Source organism: Pelodiscus sinensis, chromosome 11, assembly GCF_052426305.1.
Source record: "Pelodiscus sinensis isolate ZL-2025 chromosome 11, ASM5242630v1, whole genome shotgun sequence".
Taxonomy (NCBI): Eukaryota; Metazoa; Chordata; order Testudines; family Trionychidae; genus Pelodiscus; species Pelodiscus sinensis.
Genome location: NC_143062.1, coordinates 29277342 through 29300166, shown reverse-complemented (window position 1 = coordinate 29300166; position 22825 = coordinate 29277342). Strand labels below are relative to the sequence as shown.

At 43.0% G+C, this 22825-nt stretch overlaps 1 protein-coding gene across 1 annotated transcript in view; it reads right to left on the bottom strand.

The window, feature by feature from the left end:
- C11H3orf22 (chromosome 11 C3orf22 homolog) overlaps nucleotides 1–22825 on the bottom strand; it is a 91547-nt gene that overhangs the window by 12973 nt on the left and 55749 nt on the right. Inside the window, exons 24-30 of the mRNA XM_025183140.3 lie at nucleotides 18685–18853; nucleotides 17538–17599; nucleotides 15537–15597; nucleotides 10021–10052; nucleotides 6509–6531; nucleotides 1659–1733; nucleotides 394–536 (exon numbers count right to left, since the gene is read on the bottom strand). Coding sequence (XP_025038925.3) covers nucleotides 394–536; nucleotides 1659–1733; nucleotides 6509–6531; nucleotides 10021–10052; nucleotides 15537–15597; nucleotides 17538–17599; nucleotides 18685–18853 — 565 coding nt within the window. The remainder of the gene's footprint in view (nucleotides 1–393; nucleotides 537–1658; nucleotides 1734–6508; nucleotides 6532–10020; nucleotides 10053–15536; nucleotides 15598–17537; nucleotides 17600–18684; nucleotides 18854–22825) is intronic.

Sequence of the window (22825 nt, the reverse complement as noted above, 5' to 3'; positions counted from 1 at the left end):
CCTTCTTACTCATCCAAATGACTGTTATAAAAGTGAACATAGGGCTGGCTGTGCTCAATAACACTGGGGACTTCAGCCTTACATAGAACTTTCTGCTAGGTCCCAGCAGTCATTTTACAAATTCAACACTTGGAATGAAAATTTTGGTGCAGGCTTAAAAAAATGCCACCCCTGCTCTCCTAGCATGTTTTCTTGGGTCATGCTCTGACTCTAAGAATACAATTGGATCAAGCCATAAATATGATGCCTAACCCTATCTGTTTCAATCAGAGACATACCAGTGAAAACAGGTATATCTGGGGGGCTGATTTCTCCTTACTAACAAATTTTTCCCCTACTTATCCTTTGTCCCATGTATAAATATTACATATTATTGGGAATAAAGAGCCTTACATTGCTGGGAAGTGATTGGTTGAGTACAGCACCAGTGACTTGTTGGAAACTGGAGATGCTGCAGTTTCTGAAGCTCAAGTATTGCTCGCTTCTTTCTTGCATGTTCAGTCCTTTCATTTTCTTTTCTTCTCCAAGTCTCCAATCTGGAAATAAGACAGACACGCATGGTGTTTTCAACTAGTATGCCTGTACATCTCAGCTTATTGTCTCCAGTCATCCAGCTTTGCTCATAATGACAAGGGGCTAGGATTGACTAATGAATTTTTGTGTCACTGTGATAGGACCATGCCCTAAGAGACTCATTTCCCTTTCTGCTTCTGCTTCTAAAAATGAGGTGTTAGAATCTGAATGTTCATCTGTCAGCAGGCTATGGTCAGGAAAGATGGGTAGTGTTGATCAGGCATGAGACTAGAAGCTAAAAGAGCTGGGATCCTGCCAGCTCTGCTCCTGAATCCCAATGTGATTTTGGGCAAATGACTCAGGGCACATTTTCAAAAGAGAGTCTAATTTATGCCAAGCAAGACAACTGCAGCCCTCTTTGACTTCAGTGGAAGTTGTGAGTGGCTTAGCATCTCAAAGTCAGGCCCAAGAAGGTTAATGTTGGGCACCCAAAATTAAAGGACACTTTTAAAATCTGAAAATCTGTACCTCAGGCTCTCCAAACAGGGAAAATAGTGCTGGCTTGTCTTACAGAAGGGCTACATCATCAATGGGGCTTGTAAATGGTTTGGGATTCTCAGATGCTAGAGTAAAACAAGGTATCCCACCCTTCTCACCCCGGGGGAGGACTCTATTTTGTGACTGGCCTCATATCTATGCTTATCGGATAGTCAAGTTGACTACTCACATTTCCCTCCCTTGCTATATCAGAGGCAATAAGGAGAAGGGAAGCAGAAGCTGGTGACAGGGGGAGCTGGCTCAAATGCTGGTTGCCCCCAGCACCGGCTCCATGGTGCCACCCATCCCCCCATCGCTGCTACCTCTGTCAGAGGCAGAGGGAGGTGGGCAGCAGCCCCTGTCTGAGGCGGCCTGGAATGTTTAGCAAATTCTGGGTACTGCAACATAAACAGAAGCAGCATTAAGTTTCAAAGGGGTAGTCGTGTTAGTCTGTAATTGAAAAAAACATAAAAAACAACGAATAGTCCTGCAGCACCTCAGAGACTAACAAAAATGTAGATGATATCATGAGCTTTGGTGGGCACAACCCACTTCTTCAGATGAAGCATTAGATACTATGACATGGCTTAAGGTTCCAAATACTGCACCTCACTAGGGCTTTATCACTCCAGGTCACATTGCTACCATCTTTTGGTTGATAAGTTTGTTTCTTCAGAAAGGTCCTAGGGAGAAAAACTGAGCATGAATCAGGAAAGAGTTGTAATCAAGACACTTACAATTATTTTTTAATGTAGAATCTAGAATATATTTTGGGTGGCTTTGCTTACAAAATTGACAGAATCAGGATTTTCTAAGAGAAATTTTAAAGTTTTTCTGTATATTTTACTTCTCACCAACTTGCATCTCATTCACTTGGACCCCTCTCTATGTTCATTTTGGAATGGCAGATGTTTCAGTTAGTGAAAACGACAGCATATGAAGATTTATAAAATCCTTGCAGGAGGCATAAGGGGTCTGTTGAAAAAGGCTTTTTTTCTCAACAGATCCCCCTCTAGATTGCCGCTTTTTGCCAACAAAGTGCTGAGTTGGCAAAAACAGCGGCCATTTTTATGCAAATTAGGCACGGGATAGCTAAATCCCCGCTTCATTTGCAATGTCGACCCGCCTAATCTCCATCCCTCTGCCGACAGAGGGATGCAGTCTAGACATACCCCTTATGATCAAATTCAACAGACAAAAAGAGAAATACAGTAAGAGTGTACATTCTGTAGTAGCATTTTAAAATACAGGGTGACTAGCATGGCAATTTAATCTTGCTTAATGGAAATAATAAACTGCTCATCAATATTCTGAGCATTGGACTTGGAGACAGGATCTTTCCTAAGTTTGTTTGTTTTAATTTGTCAGCTGACAAAATACAGGTCTAGAGTAAAGTCCAAAAATTTGCTTTCCAATGTGAATTTAAATGAAAACAACTGTCTAAGCTGTGTCCTGGCTAGAACTGGGTGAATAGCTGATTTTTCAGTTTACTGGTAGTTTCTTTTATTTCATGGTTGATTTGTTTTTTAAATAAAATGGAATAAAGGACCAGACTCAAAACAGCCAGAAGAGGAGAGAGTAATACTGTCTCCCTTTTAACCTTTAGTCCAGTGGCTAGAGCACATGCCTGACATAGAGACATTCCACAGAGATTTCAATAACCTACACCCCACCATCAACCTCAGCCTGGACCATTCTACACGAGAGATCCATTTCCTGGACACCACAGTACAGATCAACAATGGAAAATTAGACACCACTCTCTACAGAAAACCCACTGACTCATACAGTTACCTACATGCTTCCAGGTCCCATCCAGAACACACCATACGATCCATCATCTATAGCCAAGCCCTTCGATACAACCGCATCTGCTCTAATCCCACTGACAGAGACCAGAAGCTTCAGGATCTCTACTAAGCATTTATAAACCTCAACTACCCACCCGGAGAAATAAAAAAGCAAATTGAAAGAGCCAGACGAATACCTAGAAACCATCTACTTCAAGACAGACCCAAGAAAACCAACAATAGAACACCACTTGTCATCACCTACAACCCCCAACTTAAACCTGCCCAACACATTATCAATAAACTACAGCCTATACTGGAACAGGATACCAAACTCCAAGAGGCTCTGGGAGACAGACCCATAGTCTCCTATAGACAATCACCTAACCTCAAGATGATTCTTACCAACAATCACAGGACATACCACACTAATACCAACCCTGGTACCTTCCCTTGCAACAAACCCCATTGCCAGCTTTGTCCACATATTCACCCTGCTGATACCATTATTGGACCTAACCAAGTGAGTTCTAAGATCAAGAACACATATTCCTGCACATCCAGAAATATAATTTATGCTATCATGTGCCGTAAGTGTCCGTCTGCTTTGTACATTGGACAAACGTCTCAGACACTTCGCCAAAGGATCAATGCCCACAAAACATATATTAGACAGGATCACAAAGAAAAAACAGTTTCTTGCCATTTCAACCAGAAAGGACACTGTCTCAACGACTTAACTACCTGCATCCTGCTACAAAGACCTTTTAAATCTGCACTTGAAAGGGAATCCTCTACACTCTACACCTGAGTCTAAACAAAGGATCTAGTTATCTTACCCATTACAAAGATAGCTTCCCCAATTATCACCTCTAATATCATCAGCCCACAGACATTCAAGCCCCCCCCACATCCTACTTCTGTTCTGAAATTTGATTTGTCCTTTTCATATGTGTTCATTTTTTTAAATTGTATCCTTTGGTATATATGGTTGTGACTATTTTCTTCCACTATTTGATCTGAGGAAGTGGGTCTGGCCCACAAAAGCTCATAATCTAATAAACCATCTTGTTAGTCTTTAAAGTGCTTCATAGTCCTGTATTTTGCTTCAGCTACACCAGACTAACATGGCTACATTTCTATTACTATGCCTGACATATGTGAGACTTGGATTCAATTTCCTTTCTGCTTGACAGGGGAAGGAATTTGAACGTGGGTCTCCCGCATTGCAGGACAGTACAATAGCCATTAGCCAGTGCACTATGGGGTATTCAGGGGAGGAGAACTCCCAACATCTCCAGCTGAAGCTGTTCCTCTGCACACAACTAATTAGTCATTGGCACAGCGTTTCAACTTTGCATCACCTAATTCTTAAGTGAGTTCCCTAACCACCAGGTCATAGTGATTTTCACTTTCAGGCAGCAAGGCCAACAGCCTAGCCAGACTTCTGGGCAAGATGGGGGAGGCCTGCTCTCTGGGCCTCAAGTGGAAGGGCTGAGGCTGGGGCTAGGCAGGCCTCAGCACCACCTGGAGAGCACCATGCCTCCCCACCTCAGCCCTCAGTGCTGACTGAAACATGCTGCGTGGTGCTCTGGCAGTAACTTAAAGGGCCCGAGGTTCCAGCTGCAGCTGATGCCATAATAGCAGCAGTGGCAGCCAAGAGTTCTGAGGTTGTTTTGTGTCACTGAGCCACAGGGTGCCTTGCCTTCTTGCCCTCCCACTGCCTCCCTCCTCCCCACCTATTGATGGGCCTGCTCTCTGATCCATGACCCTGAAGCTTTGCAGGCTGAGAACTGTAATCTTGGAGCAACCCTTTGTATGAAAAATGAGGCTGGTTGTGACTGGTTCTTTTTCAGCAAATCAGGTGTGCCCATATGACTTCTTTGGCCAAAGTTAAACATCAAGCTATGATTAAAAAGTATGATCCCTGTGTTTGAAAGACAGTATTTGACCTTACAACACTCACATGACATTTTTTGCTCCCTTATGTTGGCTACTAAAAGCAACATTGTCCCCCAGTTTTATAATCATGATGCTCTGAGGGAAGGCTACTCATCATCATTTTTTTCTCCTTCAGGCTATATCTTTGAGCTGCAAAATCATGTCCAGAAGACAGTGCTGTGGCACAGCTGCCTGAATTTTCAATTCCTTTCCATTTTTGTCACAAAAAGCACATTAGCCTCAATTGTTTCACCATCACTGTGTCATTTAAATGACCTGACAAGGCAAAGTAGACATCCTCAAGAATGGAATTACCATGCATTTCAGTACAATGTTGGCTCATTATGACAAAGCCAAAAAGCCAGGAGAGCAACCAGAACATGTGTGTCCATGAACCAAAAAAAACCCAGTATGTTCACATAAAGAGGGGAGAACATGCCCCAAAAGGAGCAGGCTATGTCTAGCCCAAGAGTAGAGTTGCCAGATTGTTTAACCAAAAATACCAAACTCCTCTCCCCTCCCCACCCCACTCCAAAAAAACGTGGAAAAAATTTTGTTGAAAGAAAGCCAGGGGCCATCTTGCCTCCCTCCCTGCTCTGGGTCAAACAGCTCCCCTGCAGAAGCAGGTAAGCAGCGGCGGCAGGGGGAGGGGGGCGATTGCTGACTGTGTGTAGGGTTGCCAGGTGTCCAGTATTGACCCGGACAGTCTGGTATTTTTGCCCCCTGGCTGGGAAAAAAATCAGAAAATACCGGACATTTTAAGTGTCTGGTATTTTCTGATCATTTTTTTACCGGACAGGAGCTGAAAATACCAGACTGTCTGGGTCAATCCCAGATGCCTGGCAACCCTACCCAAGAGGGCAGTGTAAAAACCAGGCCCAATCACAGCACCTCTGTTTGTTAATGGGCATCCCCTGCTTCCTACTAGCATTCCAGGAAGTGCAAATGATGGAGGCATGTTATCTTCTGGAGTTCCCTCTATGTGTAGTAGCTCTGAACAATCCAGACACTGGACAGTCCTTAAATGGTACTATTTGGCTCTAATTCAAGCAAAGTATTTAAGTACCTGCCTAACTTTAAGCACATGAGTAGTCTCAATTGGCTTTAATGTTTGTCAGAGTCCAGTGAACTGAGGGAGGTACATTCCAAGCTGGAAGCTGTTACGACGTTAGGAATTCATGATGAAGGAAGAGAACAGTTGAACAAAAATAATGAATATGCTCTTTGGGGCAAGACCATCCTTTTCTTCTGTGCTTGTACAGCCCCTAGTGCAATGGGGTCCTGGTCCATGCCTGGCCCTAGACAAATAATATATAATAACAATCTGTCCCCCTTCCACTTGTTTCACTGAAGTGTCTTTCCTGTGCTGCAGTCATAGCCAACAACATACATAGAAAAAGGATGTTGGTGTGAAATGCTTTGAAACACTGTCACAATAGGAACAATTTTCTTTAGAGAATGAAATCAGACTGCACAGTTATTTTCTGTCAGCTGAAACATGAAAAGAATATAAATGAGATTACATCTGGCCCTGGGTATATAGGAGAGCAGAACCAGCCTTAACCAGATTCAGTTTTCCTCCATTGTTCTTCTAAGAAATTTAAAATCCCAAAGAAATCCTGAATCTGGTTAGATGTCTGTTCAAAGAAACCACATTCTTGCTTAGCAGAAAGAGCGTGCCTTTGATTATTTGAAAATGCATGATTTAATCATTCCACTCCGCATACCTTTTCTCAGCTGGCGCCACCGCCTAAAACACACAGACAGAGAGACAAGCATTAGATAAAACAACATGATTTCTAACTAAAGAGATGGGAGTCAAAGGGTCAAACCTTGCATGGGGCTGAGCATCTTCAATGCCTATTGACCTCTCTGAGCAGTGTGGGTGCTTAGCACATCCCAGGAGGTGCTCAGTACTTATGGAAAAATAGCAACTGGAACATGTGGCTACAATACAGAAGATCATAACTTGGGTTCAAATCTCAGCTTCCTAATTCTTCTGCTCTACATCATTATGTGTTAGCAGCCATTTTAATCAAATGACCTCAATTGCTAACAAAAAGAAATAGTCACTTCTTTAAATCCAGTTGGGAATATCCACATGAGCTTGAGCTCCTGAAAAGTGCAAGTTTGACAACATTGGAAACCTTATCCGCTCTGCAAAGGGCAAGTACCACATATTCAGCAAGACAAGCTTCCCCTTCAATACCCCTTGCTAATGTGCCTCAACCAGCCACTGGGTGATCTTAAAAAGAAAGGTTCTGTATTGCATTTCCCAAAAGTCCCTACATTCAGTCCTTAAATGGTGTTTAAAAGCATCAAAATATCTAGGAGGAGTTAGTTCCCTGACATGTCAGTCAGATGCAAAATGTGTTGAGTATGTCTAGTACTCAGGTGTTTATTGCAGATTTCATTAATAGTCCTTGCACATTGGGCACAGGAAGAAACCTGTCCATTTAGGATGTGCTATGCAAATTGCATATCTTATTTCAATTCTATTTCAAAACTGCTTATTTTGAAATTTGGCACATCTACACAGAACCAAATTTTGGAATAACGCACTATTTTGAGATGTCCCTTAACCCTCGTGGAATGAGGCTTATGGGGATTCTGAAATAGTGCACCAATTATTTTGAAAAATATTTCGAAATAACAGGCGGCTTGCTAAGACAGGGGTGGGGGTGGGTAGATATTACAGGATACCTCCAGTATCCTGAAATAGCTACACAGTGTAGACGTACCCTTACTGACAGAAGCAGCAATTGCTCACACATCTTAGAGAAAAGAAATAATCCTACCTGTCTGATTAAAAAACAAAACCTTTCAGCAGCATGATTCTGAAAATGAACTGAATGACTTAACTTACCAAGACCTGAGAGCTGAGTTTTGTCTTTCACACAGGAATCATGAAGAAATCAATAGCACTCACAGCAGAGCAAAGAGCTGCCTTTCTGGCACATTTAGGTTTTGGTAACATCATTAGTTCTGACTTCACATGTTGAGAATCCTGAACTCAGAGCTAGTAGCTTTCAACAAAAAAATTTTGTTTTTTTAAATGAATCCATTTACCATTTCGAAGCTTATGCATGACTCCAGTCCAGGATTTTGTATTTGAACGGAAATGTTTTTTTATTTTAACTTTAAATTACAATGTGGAAAGGCCACAAAAACTGCAAGCACTACTTCAACAGCTGAAACTAGAAGAGGTCCTCTTTATAACAGCTACAAGCCTCGAACACACAAGTCTGGAGAAAGGGTTTTTAGCTTTGGAGCTCATTCCCCTCTTGGTCTGAAAGAACCCAAATCTGTTGATCCTCTCCTCACAGTGTGAATTTCTTCTATTTGAGCAAGCTATCTATCTTAAGTATTTATTACTGTAGGATCTAAGCACCTTCTCTCTTTAATGTATTTCTTCTAACAACATCTCTGTGAGGTAGGGCAGAGCTATATTATCTCCATTTTATAGGCAGGAATCTCAAGCACTGGTATACTAAGTAACTTGCCATAGATCACACACAATGTCTGTAGCAAAGACAAAAATCCTCTTCTCTTGAGTGCCAGGTTAGAACTCTGACTATTTCTCTATCACTAGGTACAGTTTTTGATTGATGTTAACTCCCTAGTTTTTGCTTTGTTTCCAGTAAACATGCCCAGATAGAATATTCCAGATAAACAGCAAGAGTGCTAATAATTATTATAATCAAATGAATTACTGACTCTAGGAACGGTAAACATCCACTACAATCAGAATGATCTTGCACACAGGTGCCAAGTCAATTCATATCACCTCTGCAGCAACTCCTGTAAGCAATGAAGCTGGAGCTCTGCACGACTCCAAAGGGAATCTGTCCAATCTTTATCAGCAGGAACAAAGATGACATTGCATGGATCCTCATTTGGGGAAATGGGTTTTAAGTTGGAGGAAACACAGTCTTCAGAGAGTCAAACTGGAAACACTCTGGAGTTCTTAAAAATTCTGAACATGCATAACAGCAATACCATAAGCCCATAGGCGTGCGCAGCACATTTCATTAAGGTGTGCACCCAGAGATTTATTTTTAAAGGCGAACATTTATTGAATACTCAATCATAAAGGACATTATATTTATTCATCAAACAAACTAAAGAAACTAAAACTTAACTAAACTTATTTTTTTTTAAATTAACAACTAAACTTTACTTAAAAAATACAAACTTAAGTATGGGACGTACTTCTTAGTTTGTTTTTTACATGTGCAATTCAGCGCTTATTGCATAATACAGCAATCCATACTTTAAAACTAAAAAAGCATATCATGCGATTACATTAAAACACAAAGCCACTTTTTTTTGGAGACATTATAGGGTTGCCAGGTAGTCTTAAAAAAAATACTGGACACACTTCATGGGGGAGGGGGGACGACCAGCCGGGAGGGGAGTGGGGCTGACCGGGAGGAAAGGGGGGGGCTGGGAAGCAAAGCTGATGGGAGGGTGTCGGGGGCTGGCCGGCGGTTATCGGGGGGGGGGGGGAGGCAGCCGATGGGAAGCAGAGCTGGTTGGTAGGAGGAGGGGGGAAGGCAGAGCAGGGCTGGCCGGTGGAGATCGGGGGGAAGGAGGGGAGGCCAGCGGGAGCAGGGCTGGCCGGGGGAGCTCAGGAGGAGAAGGGGAGAACTGGCTGCCCGAAGCAGCGCTGGCAGGGGGTGCAGTGGGGCTGGCCGGGGAAAATTGGGAGGAGGAACCAGCCGGCGGGAGGTAGAGCGGGGTTGGGGAGCGGGACTGACCCGGGCAGTGCAGATCCCAGGGCGCTCCCGCCCCCCGCACGGTTCAGGCGAAGCACGAGTCAGTCTGGCTTCAGGTCCACCACGTGCTTGACCAGCGTGCAGGAGCACAGACCAGGCTGCCCCTCCTCCTCACACGCAACCAGGGCTCCCAGCGCCGATCGCGCCCTGCCTTCCAGCCACTCCCCGAGCCAGGCTTCCGGGAGCCTGGTCAGAAAACCAGAAAATACTGGACACTGCACATGTCCAGTATTTTCTGGATTTTTTTTACCGGACAGAGCCCAAAAAAACCAGACTGTCCAGTAGAAAACCAGACACTTGGCAACCTTAAGACATTAATGTGTGCCTGGGCACACCTGGCACACCCTGTACACATGCCAGTGCATAAGCCATGTTTTCAAAGCATCAAATTCTGGTCATGAAAATCCTTGGAACATATTCCCAATGATCAAAGCATTTTCCCCCTCTTGTTTATCACATACCTCAGATGGAAGAGTAGGAATCATTTTCTTTCCTGGCACAGAGAGAAAAAAATAAGCAGAAGACAACACACTAAAGGTTTTATGATCCCTAGCTACCAATGTTACTTGCACATTTCTTCAGTCTTAACATTTGTGCCATGTCTCATGGTCCCTGGCATATCGCTCATGATAAAACACACACACAGGCCTCACATTTTAGAAACAAAAGCACTGAGTGCACTTCTCTCCATATAAAACAAATGGCATTATTGCTCATGTTAACATAAAAATAGGGTTGGGCCCCAAAAAATTGAATTTAGGATTGAAATCTGAACATGGAGATAAATTTTGGAACTGATCCATATTTTTATAGTGGACTGAAATAAAAATCTAGATTCAAACACCCTAAAATTCAGTGTACTGATTCAAACTTTTCATCTTGAAACCACCTCTACCCTGACCCCCTCTAATACAAAGTGTCTGTGATTCTACATGTACAAGTACATTTGAATCCCTCCAAACATGAGATGCTAGCCAGTCAACTGGCCAAGCCAGGAACATAAGTAGTTTGCTGCTTGCAACAGTACATATGAAAACAGAGAAAGGGATGACGAGTTGGGCTCTTCATGCCCTTTTTGGGGGTTACTGTTGGAAGCTCTACCTTCAGGAGATAAAAGATTAACTCAGAGAAGACGTAGGCAGACAACATCTAAGCACTTAAACAACTTAATACAACATTAGTCCAGGCAGGAGTCTATTAACAGTGTCTAATGGAAGCAACTGTATTATTTATTAAACTGCCAAGATCAATCAACTGCTTTATACCAGTATAAAGAGAGCTATTGTACTTTCATGTCCTTTTAAACACAGAGAATAAAGTGCTCCCTGAGGTGCTTTCATGAGCTGCCTTCGATTAAGAGTTCTTAGAACATTTGATATTGTCAGAGATCAGCATACCAGAACCCTAACTGCATTTGCAGCTTTCACAAAAGAAATGAGGACGACAGCAATTATAATTAAAAGTAGGCTGGAGAATGAAGGACCTTACCTGACTTAGATGAGTACTTTACTTACTGTACCTAAAGACTAGGCTGTCAAACCTGAGGGAACTGACCTGCTTTTACATCGTTGGCAGCAGTGGCATCACAGTAGTGACGGATGCCAAGATGTTACTTCTTTTTTCCGAGTGCTAATTTTGTGGAGATCTTTGTGCTGCTTTCTAGAATGTCAGTAATACAATGGAATAGAGATATGCCTTCCTCTGAGAAGCAGACAGTCCATGATATATGTCATACCTTACATGGAGATGAAACAAAATACAGGACTATGTAGCACTTTAAAGACTAACAAGATGGTTTATTAGATGATGAGCTTTCATGGGCCAGACCTACTTCCTTCCACTATTTGATCTGAGGAAGTGGGTCTGGCCCAGGAAAGCTCATCATCTAATAAACCATCTTGTTAGTCTTGAAAGTGCTACATAGTCCTGTATTTTGTTTCAGCTACCCTAGACTAACACGGCTACGTTTCTATCACTATCTTACGTGGAGGTATAATTTATCAGAATAAGACGAAGTATTTCACATCCCACGTTTAACATACAAAAGGAAATGCCTTTGCACAATATCTTAGATCACCAAAGCACTATGCAACTTTGATCCTGGCCACTTTGCCCACCGTCTTTCTCTTTATGTTTTATTCCAGTGGTTGAAATCAGCAGGTCTGCATCAGCTAGCAAACCTTAGATTAAAAGGTCTGGGAGATGGTGCCAAGAGGCTCTTAGTAAAAGGCCCTTGACTCTGCAGTTTGTTTTCCTCACTGGCTTCATAGAAATGAGTTGGCTGACATCAAGGCCATGTTGTTAAGTCTATTACTCAAACCTTTGTCAGAAGGGGTGAGCTGGGAAGGGCTGAATAGTTTTGGGGGCATATTTTTTTCTTTTCAGTTTTCATTTTGTGCCCAATTCCTCTCCCCCACAGAAGTCAATGGTAAGGTTCCCAGTGAGTTCAGTGGGGCTAGGACGGGCATCCTTATGTCGTTAGATCCTGAGATATGTGATGTTATACTTGTGTACGCACACCAAGAGCTGTGTTTTATAAACCATAAAATAAATAAATAGTTCCAATAGCATTTGTGCTGAAATTTGACAGTAGCAGTATTCCTGAAAGGACATTTCTATGCTGTCATGGAACCTTCTGAAAATCTGAATACCACCGTTACCCCACAGATCAACAGAAATGTATACCATCTACTTTGAAGCCAGAAGACTAACTTTAGGAAGCGCCAAATCCATTGTGGGCACAGAGACAAAAGTGTCCTTCATAAAGGCCTTATTTTTCTCTAAAATATCATTCGTCTCAGTATTTAGGCCTAGCAGAATCAGAGCTTTCTTTGCAGCTCCATTAATCTCACTCCAGCTCAGGGGTCAGCAGCCTTTTCAAACCAAAGAGCGAAACTACATCAAAATTCAGAATAACTGGTCAAAGAACCATATAAGAATGCCTGTTTGCATGACTGAAAATATACAACTTAATAGTATTGATAATTGACATAATGATTAATAATAGCATAAATGAAGCACTGTACTCACAGACTTTATTTAATGGAACTTCTGCTGTTGCATCTTTTCGTACATTTCTTGGAAGTTTACATCATAACTGGTCAAATCTAGCTTCATGCACATATTCAGGCTGTCTTCAGTCAATCTTATGGCAGGGGGTGGGGATGTGGGGGTGCAGGAGTTTGGGGATGTGGGGCTCAGGGCAGGAGGTTGAAGAGTATGATGGGCTCAGGGTTGGGGCATGTGGGGTTGTTGGAGTTTTATGATGCTGCAGACAGATGGGGGCTGGGCCCCAGTTGGGGGCTTGTTGGCCAGGCTTCATTTTTAAATAAATAAACTAAAATATTACGTCCAACACAAAAGGTTTCAATATGGTCTTTATTTATGTCCGAGGTGGGGAACGTTTTTTGGGCCAGGGATCACTGTCCCACAGAAAAATCAGTTGAGGACCATACAAGTGAGAAGCAAAAGAACAACGCCTCCAAAAACCTCCAGCCCTGACTGATGTAGTGCCTGAGACACCTCACTCCCCTGGTACTCCAGGCCCATGGATGGGGAGGGGGAGGGGAAATGGGAGAAAGTTCTGGGAAATTTGGGGTCAATGGATTTTGTGGGCCTCCATAGGCTCTGGGGTGGGGCCAAAAATGAGGGGTCCAGTGTGGGGGTCAGAGCTGACAGTAGGTGGGATAGGAATGGAGGTGCAGAATCTGGGTGGGAGGTAGGGTGCTGGAGCAAGCCAGGAGTAGGTGTCTGGCCAGGGGAAGGGGAAAGGAGCAGGATGGGGGTGTAGGGTGTTGGCATGGAGCAGGGGCAAGGACGTGCAGGGTCTGGGTGGCAGGGAGGAGTAACGGTAGTTCGGAATAGGAAGCCTAATCCGAACTACCTAGTTCGTGCCGCGTGTAGCTGTGGGCACGGAGTCCGAACTAGCAGACATTTAAAAATGATGCGCCCGGCAATATGCAAATGAAGCCCGGGAAATTCAAATCCCGGGCTTCATTTGCAACTCCGGTTGCCTACATTAACCACCCTAGTTCGAACTAGGGTGGTAGTGTAGACATACCCTTACTGATAACATAGAAAAATAAGGTCTGTTATGATGGGGCCTATTCAGCCACAAGGTTTGAATATCATGACATGACTACTTTCCCCCACCCCAATTTCAGGAACAAAGGCAAACAGAGATGAATGGAAGGCTTGGCCTCTGCTCAGTTATATTCTCCTTTAACCTTATCTTTCCCCTCTAATTCTAACTCCTGTGTAATACAATGGGCTTGTTCACTGAAAGAGAAGATATAATCTATTCATTCCTGGGCCTTAAACAATAGGGTGGCCTCAGGAGCACAATTAGTGAAGGATCCTTTGGTCCAGGTTTCATATCTGAATGTGCAAAACCTGAGTTTTTCTGTAATGAAATACCTGTGAATTTCATCTCCAGTCTAGCTTTGTTTTATCCCCACTGAATCCAGTGGGCCTTGTGGCCAGCGTTCAGCATCAGAGAGCCTCTGGGATCAGTCATATAGAAAGGTTTATGTTTTAGAACAAAAGTTTTAAAACAAATAGGGCCTGTGCTCCACCTTCAGGTCAATGAAAGACATTGCATGGCAAAAATGTTTGACCATTGCTTTGCTGAAGAATTAATACAGCTCTTGGGAGAGCAAAGTCGTTTGTTAGAAACTTCTAAAGTGCGAATCATTCTAGGTCAATGGAACAGACCATTCATGGTTAAAAGACAGAGTGGCAAATTTATTAAACATTGGTGGCTAAATTCTGCCCCAATTATGCACCAGGCAATTGCACTGGTGATGACAGCTTGTAAACCAAGAGACGTTTAGAAAGAATACATCATATTTCAACAAATCTGGGGCCACAGAGAATCATAGAAGATTAGCATTGGAGGAGACTTTAGGAGGTTATCTAGTCCAACTTCTGCTCAAAGCAGAACCAACCCCAACTAAATCATCCCAGCCAGGGCTTTGTCAAGCCAGGCCTGAAAAACCACTAAGCACATGTCCGCTTCATGGCTGTCACTAGATTATATTAAGTATCAGAGGTGTAGCCGTGTTAGTCTGAATCTGCAAAAGCGGCGAGGAGTCCTGTGGCACCTTATAGACTAACTGAAGTGTAGGAGCATAAGCTTTCATGGGCAAAGACCCACTTCGTCAGATGCATGGTCTTTGCCCACGAAAGCTTATGCTCCAACACTTCAGTTAGTCTATAAGGTGCCACAGGACTCCTTGCCGCTTTTGCAGATTATATTAGTCATTCAGAACATTCCAGCAGCAGAGGAGATAACAGAACACAGATTTTCCTGCTTCCAAAACACAGGTCCCTGACACTTGAGCTATTGGAGAACCTTCTTGAACTGTTAGCACAACAGGATCTGATTTCAACAATGAACAGTCCTGCTTCCAATATCGCAATGACTTGGGATAAAGAGTTGTTAAGTCTCCCAGATTTATCAGTAAACTGCTAATATTGGGCACCTGCTGTTCCTATCTCTTACTTTCATTGGGAGAGCAGAGGAGTTGTATGGAGAAGGTACTCTAGACTTCATCACTATGGCCAAAGTTCTTGAAGGACTGAGTTAGGACTCTAAGGCTGAGGAAAATTAAGGAGGGGGAAAGGATAGGGGAAAATGCTAAGGAGACAAAGAAAAAGCAGTGGGAGGGTAAATAATTGGTATGGGGGCAGAAAAGAAAATGTGCAAATAAGTCAATGTATGTTCAAATATCCAAATTACACCACTGAATGACATTTAAGACTACAGATTCCTTGGTCTTCGGTCTTACCAGGTATGATGAAATTCAACAATTTATACCTTTAATTACAAAAGATTTTTAGTTCCTTTAAGGTTTATTGTGAGTTATTTGATTAATTACTGCAAAATGTCTTTTGGGATCACTCTGTGAAGAAGAGAATGTTAATGCCTATCATTTCAAGTACAAACTTATAATGAAGTTGGAATATCTGACCTTACCTATAGGAATAGTCGAATGGGCCGGGGAGACAGTCTTGAGGTCTCTAGCCATCAAGGCCTTCTGATTAAAAAAAATAGAATTCAACATTTTTCTTTTTAAATAAATGATCAGGGAGATACGATACCCAGCACAGGCTACAAGAGCCTTAGCATAGTAATTAATGTGTCTTAAAAATTTCAGGAAGGTAGCCAAGTTAGTCTGTAACTGGAAAAACTTAAAAAGCAACCAATAGTGCAGCAGCACCTTAAAGACTAACAAAACACATAGATGGTACAACCCACTTCTTCAGATTAATGTGTTTTAAGTGGGGCAGATTGCAGATGCCTGACAATTAATACAGAGGAAGTGAGATCTGTGCAGAAGCATAGAGATCATGTTATGTGCCCAAGGGCAAAGGCAAAATTTGCCCGTCCACCTCCCCCCACCACAGGACCTCAAACCTGGTGCCTGGTTGAACCCGACCCTGGAAGGTGGGGGGGAGAGCTTGTACTGTGTCTTCCCCTACCCCCTCCGGTTTGGGGCTGGGCCCTCGCACACACTAGCCCACTGGCAGAGGTGGAGCGGGGTCGGGCTGGGGGCAGAGAGGCAAGGGGGAGGCTCTAGCCAGTGGAGGAGGAGCAGGCTAGTTGAGGGATGACAGGGGGAGTGGAGGGGAACTAAACTGGCACCCTGCCCCACTCTTCAACTCCCCTCGCTATGCACTGGATCTATGGAGAATACAGGTTCGAGCAGGTAATATTCCATTATGAATACACTGTCAATGCATTGTCAATTTGCTGAGTTTGGTAACACTAGGTATAGAATTTCTTTCAACTGTCCTCCTCCCCGCCCGTACTGCCAATCCAATGGCCTGAGCAATTCTGGAGAAAATGGTAGGAATGCCAGATTTACAAGAAAACGTTAATAATGTGTTTAATAAATCTGACTTAAGATTTGTATTCGGGTCCTTCTGAAGCAAAACTTACTCTCTTCTGAGGTACCATCTTATACAGAATCACTGATGTAAAGGAGGTTTCTGTGTATTATTTAATATTCATTAATTTTCTAAATGAATAAAATGATTTCAAGGTGAAACTGTATTCTAAATGCATCACCAAGCTTTCTCTCCTGCCATCCAACAGCAGTTGAGGTAAACTGGTAACCCATATTTACAACAACAGGTACCTGAGTCTCTGAAGAAAATCTTTTATGTTTTAGTGTGTGTGTCTTTCTCAGACCTGCATCTTCTGAACTAGATAAATTCTTGGGCACACACTTCTAAATCATAAATAAATAAGTGATGTTTAAGAACATACTATGCAACAGCAAATGCACAAGGAGGGGAAAACTCTGTTTAATAACTAGGAATATATTTTAAAGTATATTTTTATTGAATCTTATTAAATTATTATGCGTTTTTATTTGAGTTGGGCCAAATCAGAACTTGAGAGCTAAACCCCTCAGTTTTGGGGATGCTCAAAATCCAGATATTAATTTGGAATTTTGTGAGTTGAGCCCATCAGTGGTCTATTATACACAACAAACTATATTAAAAGATCATTAATGTTGCAAAGATATGCATTCAAAGTTAGAATATATCAAAACTAAGGTTATCTGCGTGATCCAATCTGGATTTCTTGTGCGTTTGAATTATAATACAGTCTTTAATTGCATGATCACATACTATTTTTTCCACTAGACCCCTGCCTCATTCAGTGCACAGAATTCATGGTGCTCACTTCCAGAGCAGTTATTTAATATTTTATGTTTTCTTTTCTGTTTAAAGTGTGGTACTAGAACTTATTTACTGTACACTGTTCAAATCCCACTCTGAGTTGAGAATTATTAATTACCTCTTGGACTTTTCTATGCCACTTATAGTTAATGTATCTCAGCTACCAATTTTAGCATTGCTATACAAACTTCATAAAAACCCATCAGAAATAATCAATGTTTTTGGCATGAGTCATTGCCAATGCTCCTCTAATACTATCTGTAGCACTTATGCTGAGAGAAAATACCTTTTCTTTGCTGAATGGTAAGCTGTCTCTCTTTGAAGCTTTTTTCTTCTTTTTTTTAGAACCTTCAGAACGGGAACAACAAGAACTTATAATGTGATTTTTTTTCTGTGAAGACTGTTGGTGTGGGCAGAAGTGTGTGTGTGTATCAAGAAAGCAGAGCTGAACTGCACACTGAGTACTGAAGATGTGTATTGTGTAACCTTGAGAGTGTCTCTTTTACCAACAGAAGTTGGTCCAATAAAATATATTACCTCACCTACCAGTCTCTCTCGTATCTGCTCACCAACAAGGCTATGATCACACTGCTGAGTGAATAACTGATCTAGAAGGCATTTTCAAATATGGGGCAAATCATAGAATCATAGAACACTAGAACTGGAAGGGACCTCAACAGGTTATCAAGTCCAGTCCCCTGCCCACACAGCAGGACCCAGTACCATCTAGACCATCCCAGATAGATGTCTATCTAACCTGCTCTTAAGAATCTCCAGAGATGAAGATTTCACAACGTCTCTAGACAACTTATTCCAGTGTTTAATCATCCTGACAGTTAGGAAGTTTTTCCTAATGTCCAACTTAAACCTCCGTTGCTGCAGTTTAAGCCCATTGCTTCTTATTCTCTCCTCAGAGACCAAGAAGAACACTTTTTCTCCCTTCTCCTTCTGACACCCTTTTAGATACCTGAAAACCTCTATCATGCTCCTTACTAGATATGTACTCCCACTGAAGTCATTCTTGCATGAGTAAAACAAGCAAAATTTGAATAACACTCATGCTCCATCTCTGATCAACATATAATCTCTAATTACATGTTAGTATAATAATAATTTTCCATTTTGTAGCATCTTCCATCAGATCTCAAAACACTACCAACATGAATTAATCCTCATAACATTTCAGGTAAACATTATGTATCCATTTTACAGACAGAAAAGTTAGAGACACGGACTGTTTAAGTGACTTGGTCAGGGAAATCAGGAAGTCAGTGGCAGAGCCAGCAATAGAGCAAAAGGCCCTGGTCCCGCACTAATAAAGTCAGTGTGAGCTTTGTCATTGATTTCAATGAGCATAGGCTGAAGCCTGGGGAGAATATCTGTAGAAGTGTGATACACAGTAAAAGCCAACAATAAAAGAAGACATTTAATACCTGTTTCCTGCTTTATCTGTAAGGCCTGAGTTTTGTCCAAACAGAAATCTCCCTCCGTTTGAAGGTATGTTCTTGCCTGGTCTGATTCTTCTCTGATTTGGTGCTGTTCAGTGCTTGGGATATGCTGTAATAATTCTGTGTCAGGGGATTCACTCTCAGCTTCACTAACCTGAACAAAAATAAAGCAGACAAATGTTGGTTGTTGGGGGAGGAAAACACCTATTTTTTTAAGATCCCTCTTTTATGTTTTATTTTTTAAACCAACAGCTTGCAAAATGGCAAATCCATCCGGTATTGATTAATTGATTATGTGCAAAATTCTTCTCTCAGAACCACATTATGGATCTTGCTTTCTGCATGCTGTGGTCTCCACCACTGTGGATCTCGCTGTCAGGAGTTTCTGTGCACAAGGAGACCAGAATAAGCAAAAGGAGATCTGTTATGTGGATATGAAATAAAAATATATGGTTTAAATTCAGGCAATTAGAGCAATATTTCATTAAACGGCATTTGGCCGCCTTTGTGTAATTCTCTGGGATGCTGCTTGTAATATCCATTGCTGTAATACTGTCACACCCCAATGGCTCCCTCCCTCAAAGGGTCCCCCTGGGGAGGCAGGTCAGTACTGAATATTGCTAACGCAGTGGCAAGCATCGCAGGGCATTTTGGTTAGGGTCAAAGGTGTGAGTGTGGAATGAATGAAGGATTCCTTTGCAGGTCGCGAGATGCCAGGGGGACAAGAGGGGGAGGAACGAAGAAAGCAGAGAATGGGTTAACTCCTCTCCTGCTAGGCCTGAAGATAAGATGTTGATTCCAGCCAGCTAAAGGCCACAGCACACATCTGACTCTCAGCTGCCAGCCAAAAAAGAAGGGGGGCCTGGAATCCACTGGTCAGCCATAAGAAAGACAAATTCAATTGAGCAGAGCCAGCCCATAACAAGCAAGACAAGGAAAGGCCAGCATAGAGGAAAGCAAAGAAAACAACAGAGTTTAGCCGTTGTGTTTTGGGAAAGTCAAAGAGACCACAGAAAGCTGGTTTGGACTGTCACAAAGAGCACCAGGACCAGACGTTGCGGAATGGAACACCCCAAAAGGAGCCCAGGACTTAAAACCCTCCTGAGAGCTGGAGCAATTCAGAGAGATCACAGCGGAACCTGGACGACCTGTGTACACAGGACCAAACTCCATTCACCCTTCCCCCTCTTCTTTCGTTACACCCAGGCCTGGCCAGCCTCGGGTAGCGAGTGTGTGAGTATGAAAGTGGGTTAGGGTTCGGGCACCAGCGCTTTCTTCCTTCCTCTGAGTGACGTGGGAAGCACCCATCACTCTACGCTGTTATTTTATTATTTTATCAATAAAGCTTTAAAACTTAGACACTTAGGCTATGTCTACACTCGTGGCTTCTTGCGCGAGTAATATGCAAATGTGGCTAAGCATGGAATATCGCCGAGCCTCATTTGCATACCTAATGAGCCACCATTTTTTTCAGAAGAGGCTCTTGCGCAAGAAGGAGCATCTACACTGCCCCTTCTTGTGCAAGAAAAACCCTCTTGCGCAGTGCCGTTCTTCCTGAAAAGTAATAGGTGTAACGGCATTGCCCAAGAGGGTTTTTCTTGCGCACGAAGGGGCAGTGTAGATGCTCCTTCTTGCGCAAGAGCCTCTTCTGAAAAAAATGGTGGCTCATTAGGTATGCAAATGAGGCTTGGCGATATTCCCTGCTTAGCCTCATTTGCATATTACTCGCGCAAGAAGTCACGAGTGTAGACATAGCCTCGGTGTGTTCCGTCACCTCCTCCCTTAACGATCCTGTGGCCTCAGCCTGATCACCTGACATCTCAGGCAGATTAGTAACAAAAATCTGCACAATACAGACTCAAACTCATGCACTTTAAGGACAGAAGCATCCACTGTCATGATCTAGTCTGACCACCTGCACACTGTAGAACACGGAACCTTACCCACCCGCTTCCTGTAATAGACCCCGAACCTCTTGGCTAAGTTAACGAAGACCGCACATCATGGTTTAAATTCTTCAAGTTACAAATAATTTACATTAGTTTAAACCTGCCAGTGACCCATGCCCCATGCTACAGAGGAAGGCAACTTCCACCTGCCCCCATGGTCTCTGCCCAGCTGACCAGGAGGAAAATTTCTTCCCAAGCCCAAATATGGTGATCAGTTAGACCCTGAGTATGTGGGCAAGACCCACTAGCCCAGTGGTCTCCAACCTTTTTGGGTGGCGGGCGCCGCGTGGGGCTGCCAGGCCACCCGGGGGTGGGGCTGCCAGGCCACCCGGGGGTGAGGCCGTGCATTTGCTGGGCGCCCGGGGCAGGGGCCGTGCATGCGCTGCGCTGCGCTCCCGGGGGCGGTGCTAGGCGAGTGCACATAAATGCCCCGGTGGGCACCATGGCACCCTGGGGTACCGCATTAGGGACCACTGCACTAGCCAGACACTTGGAAAGAATTATCTGGAGTAACTTAGAGCCCTCCCCATCTAGTGTCCCATCTCCAGCAGTTGGAGATTTTGCTATGGGTAGTCACTGATGGGCCACATGCCATTATAGGTAGTCCTCTCATATCATCCCCCCCATAAACACATCAAGTCCAGCCTTGAAGCCAGTTAGGGCTTTTGCCCCTATTGCTCCTCTTGGAAGTCTGTTTCAGAACTTCAGTCTTCTGATTATTAGAAACCTTTGCCTAAGTGAGTCTAAACTTGAGGGTCAGTGTATAGACATTTGTCCTTATATCCACATTGGTGCTCAACTTAAGTAACACCTCTTCCTCCCCAGTGTTTATCACTCTGATGTACTTATAAAGAGCAACCATCTCTCCCCTCAGCCTTCTTTTGAATAGGTTAAACAAAGCCAAACTCTTTGAGCCTCATCTCACAAGGTAGGGTTGCCATTCGTCAGATCATCTAAGTAGCCCTTTCCTGCACCTGTTGCAAATTGAATTCTTAAGCATGAGAGACGTTGCATGTAGTATTCCAGATGAGTTCTCATCTCACTAGTGCCTTCTATAATATGACTAATACTTTCCTTTCTCTACTGGAAATCCTTCACCTGATGCTAGTTCTTCATTAGGCTTTTTCATGGCCATGTCATATTGACAGCCCATAGTCATCTTATGGTCAACCAACACACCTAAGTGTTTCTCCTTCTCTGCCACTTCCAATCAATAAATCCCCAGTTTACAGAAAAAAATCTCATTGTTAGTCCCTGTAACATGGTGCTGGTACAACAGCACCTAATTAACCTCTGCCCTGTCAGCTCCAACCAAGGGGAACAGACTGGTGCTGATGAAAATGCCTGAGGATTGGCTACCTTCCAGTCTGACAGAGCCAAGAGCTATACAAATTGGAAAAGAGCAGGGCAGGCTGTGAGGGAGAGGTCAGTCACAAAGGGCATTGGAGACTTGTTAGCAAAAGACTGACTCTGCCTGTAAAAAGAGAAAACCCTGTAAAGAATGTATGTAGTTTGGCACTCGTGGTGGGAAGAGCTAAGGTGAATAAAGACATGGGTGTTGCACAACTCTGAGGTCTCTCTGAGCCTGATTTTGGAGGGAAGCCGGCACTCAGAAAAGGGTGGTAGGAGTGCACTCGGTTACTGTTTCTATATGCATGAACTTGCATTATAAATTTCATCCTATTTCTATTACTACAGTTTACATGGGCATCCAGACCTTCCTGAATGATATTCCAGCCCCCCTCCATATTGGCATTATCTTCAAACTTTGTGTCATCTGCAAATTTTATTAGCATACTTCCACTTTTTTGCCAAGATCAGAAATAAAAATGTTAAATGGGATTGGTCCCAAGACCAGTCCCTGAGGAACTACACTCGTAATCTCCCTCCATCCTCACCATTCACTTTTCAGGATGACATGTGATAGTCTCCCCTTTAACCAGTTTGTTGTCCATCATTCAGTTCTCATATTAATGCCCATATTCTCCAATTTAACTAATAATTTCCCATGTTGAACCATATCAAATGCATTACTGAAATTCAGGTACATTTGATCTATTGCATGTCCTTTCTCTAAAAATTCAGTTATCTTCTCAAAGAAGGAGACCAGGCTTGTCTGGCATGATATACCTTTTGTAAAATAATGTTGTATTTTATAGCAATTACTGTTCACCTCT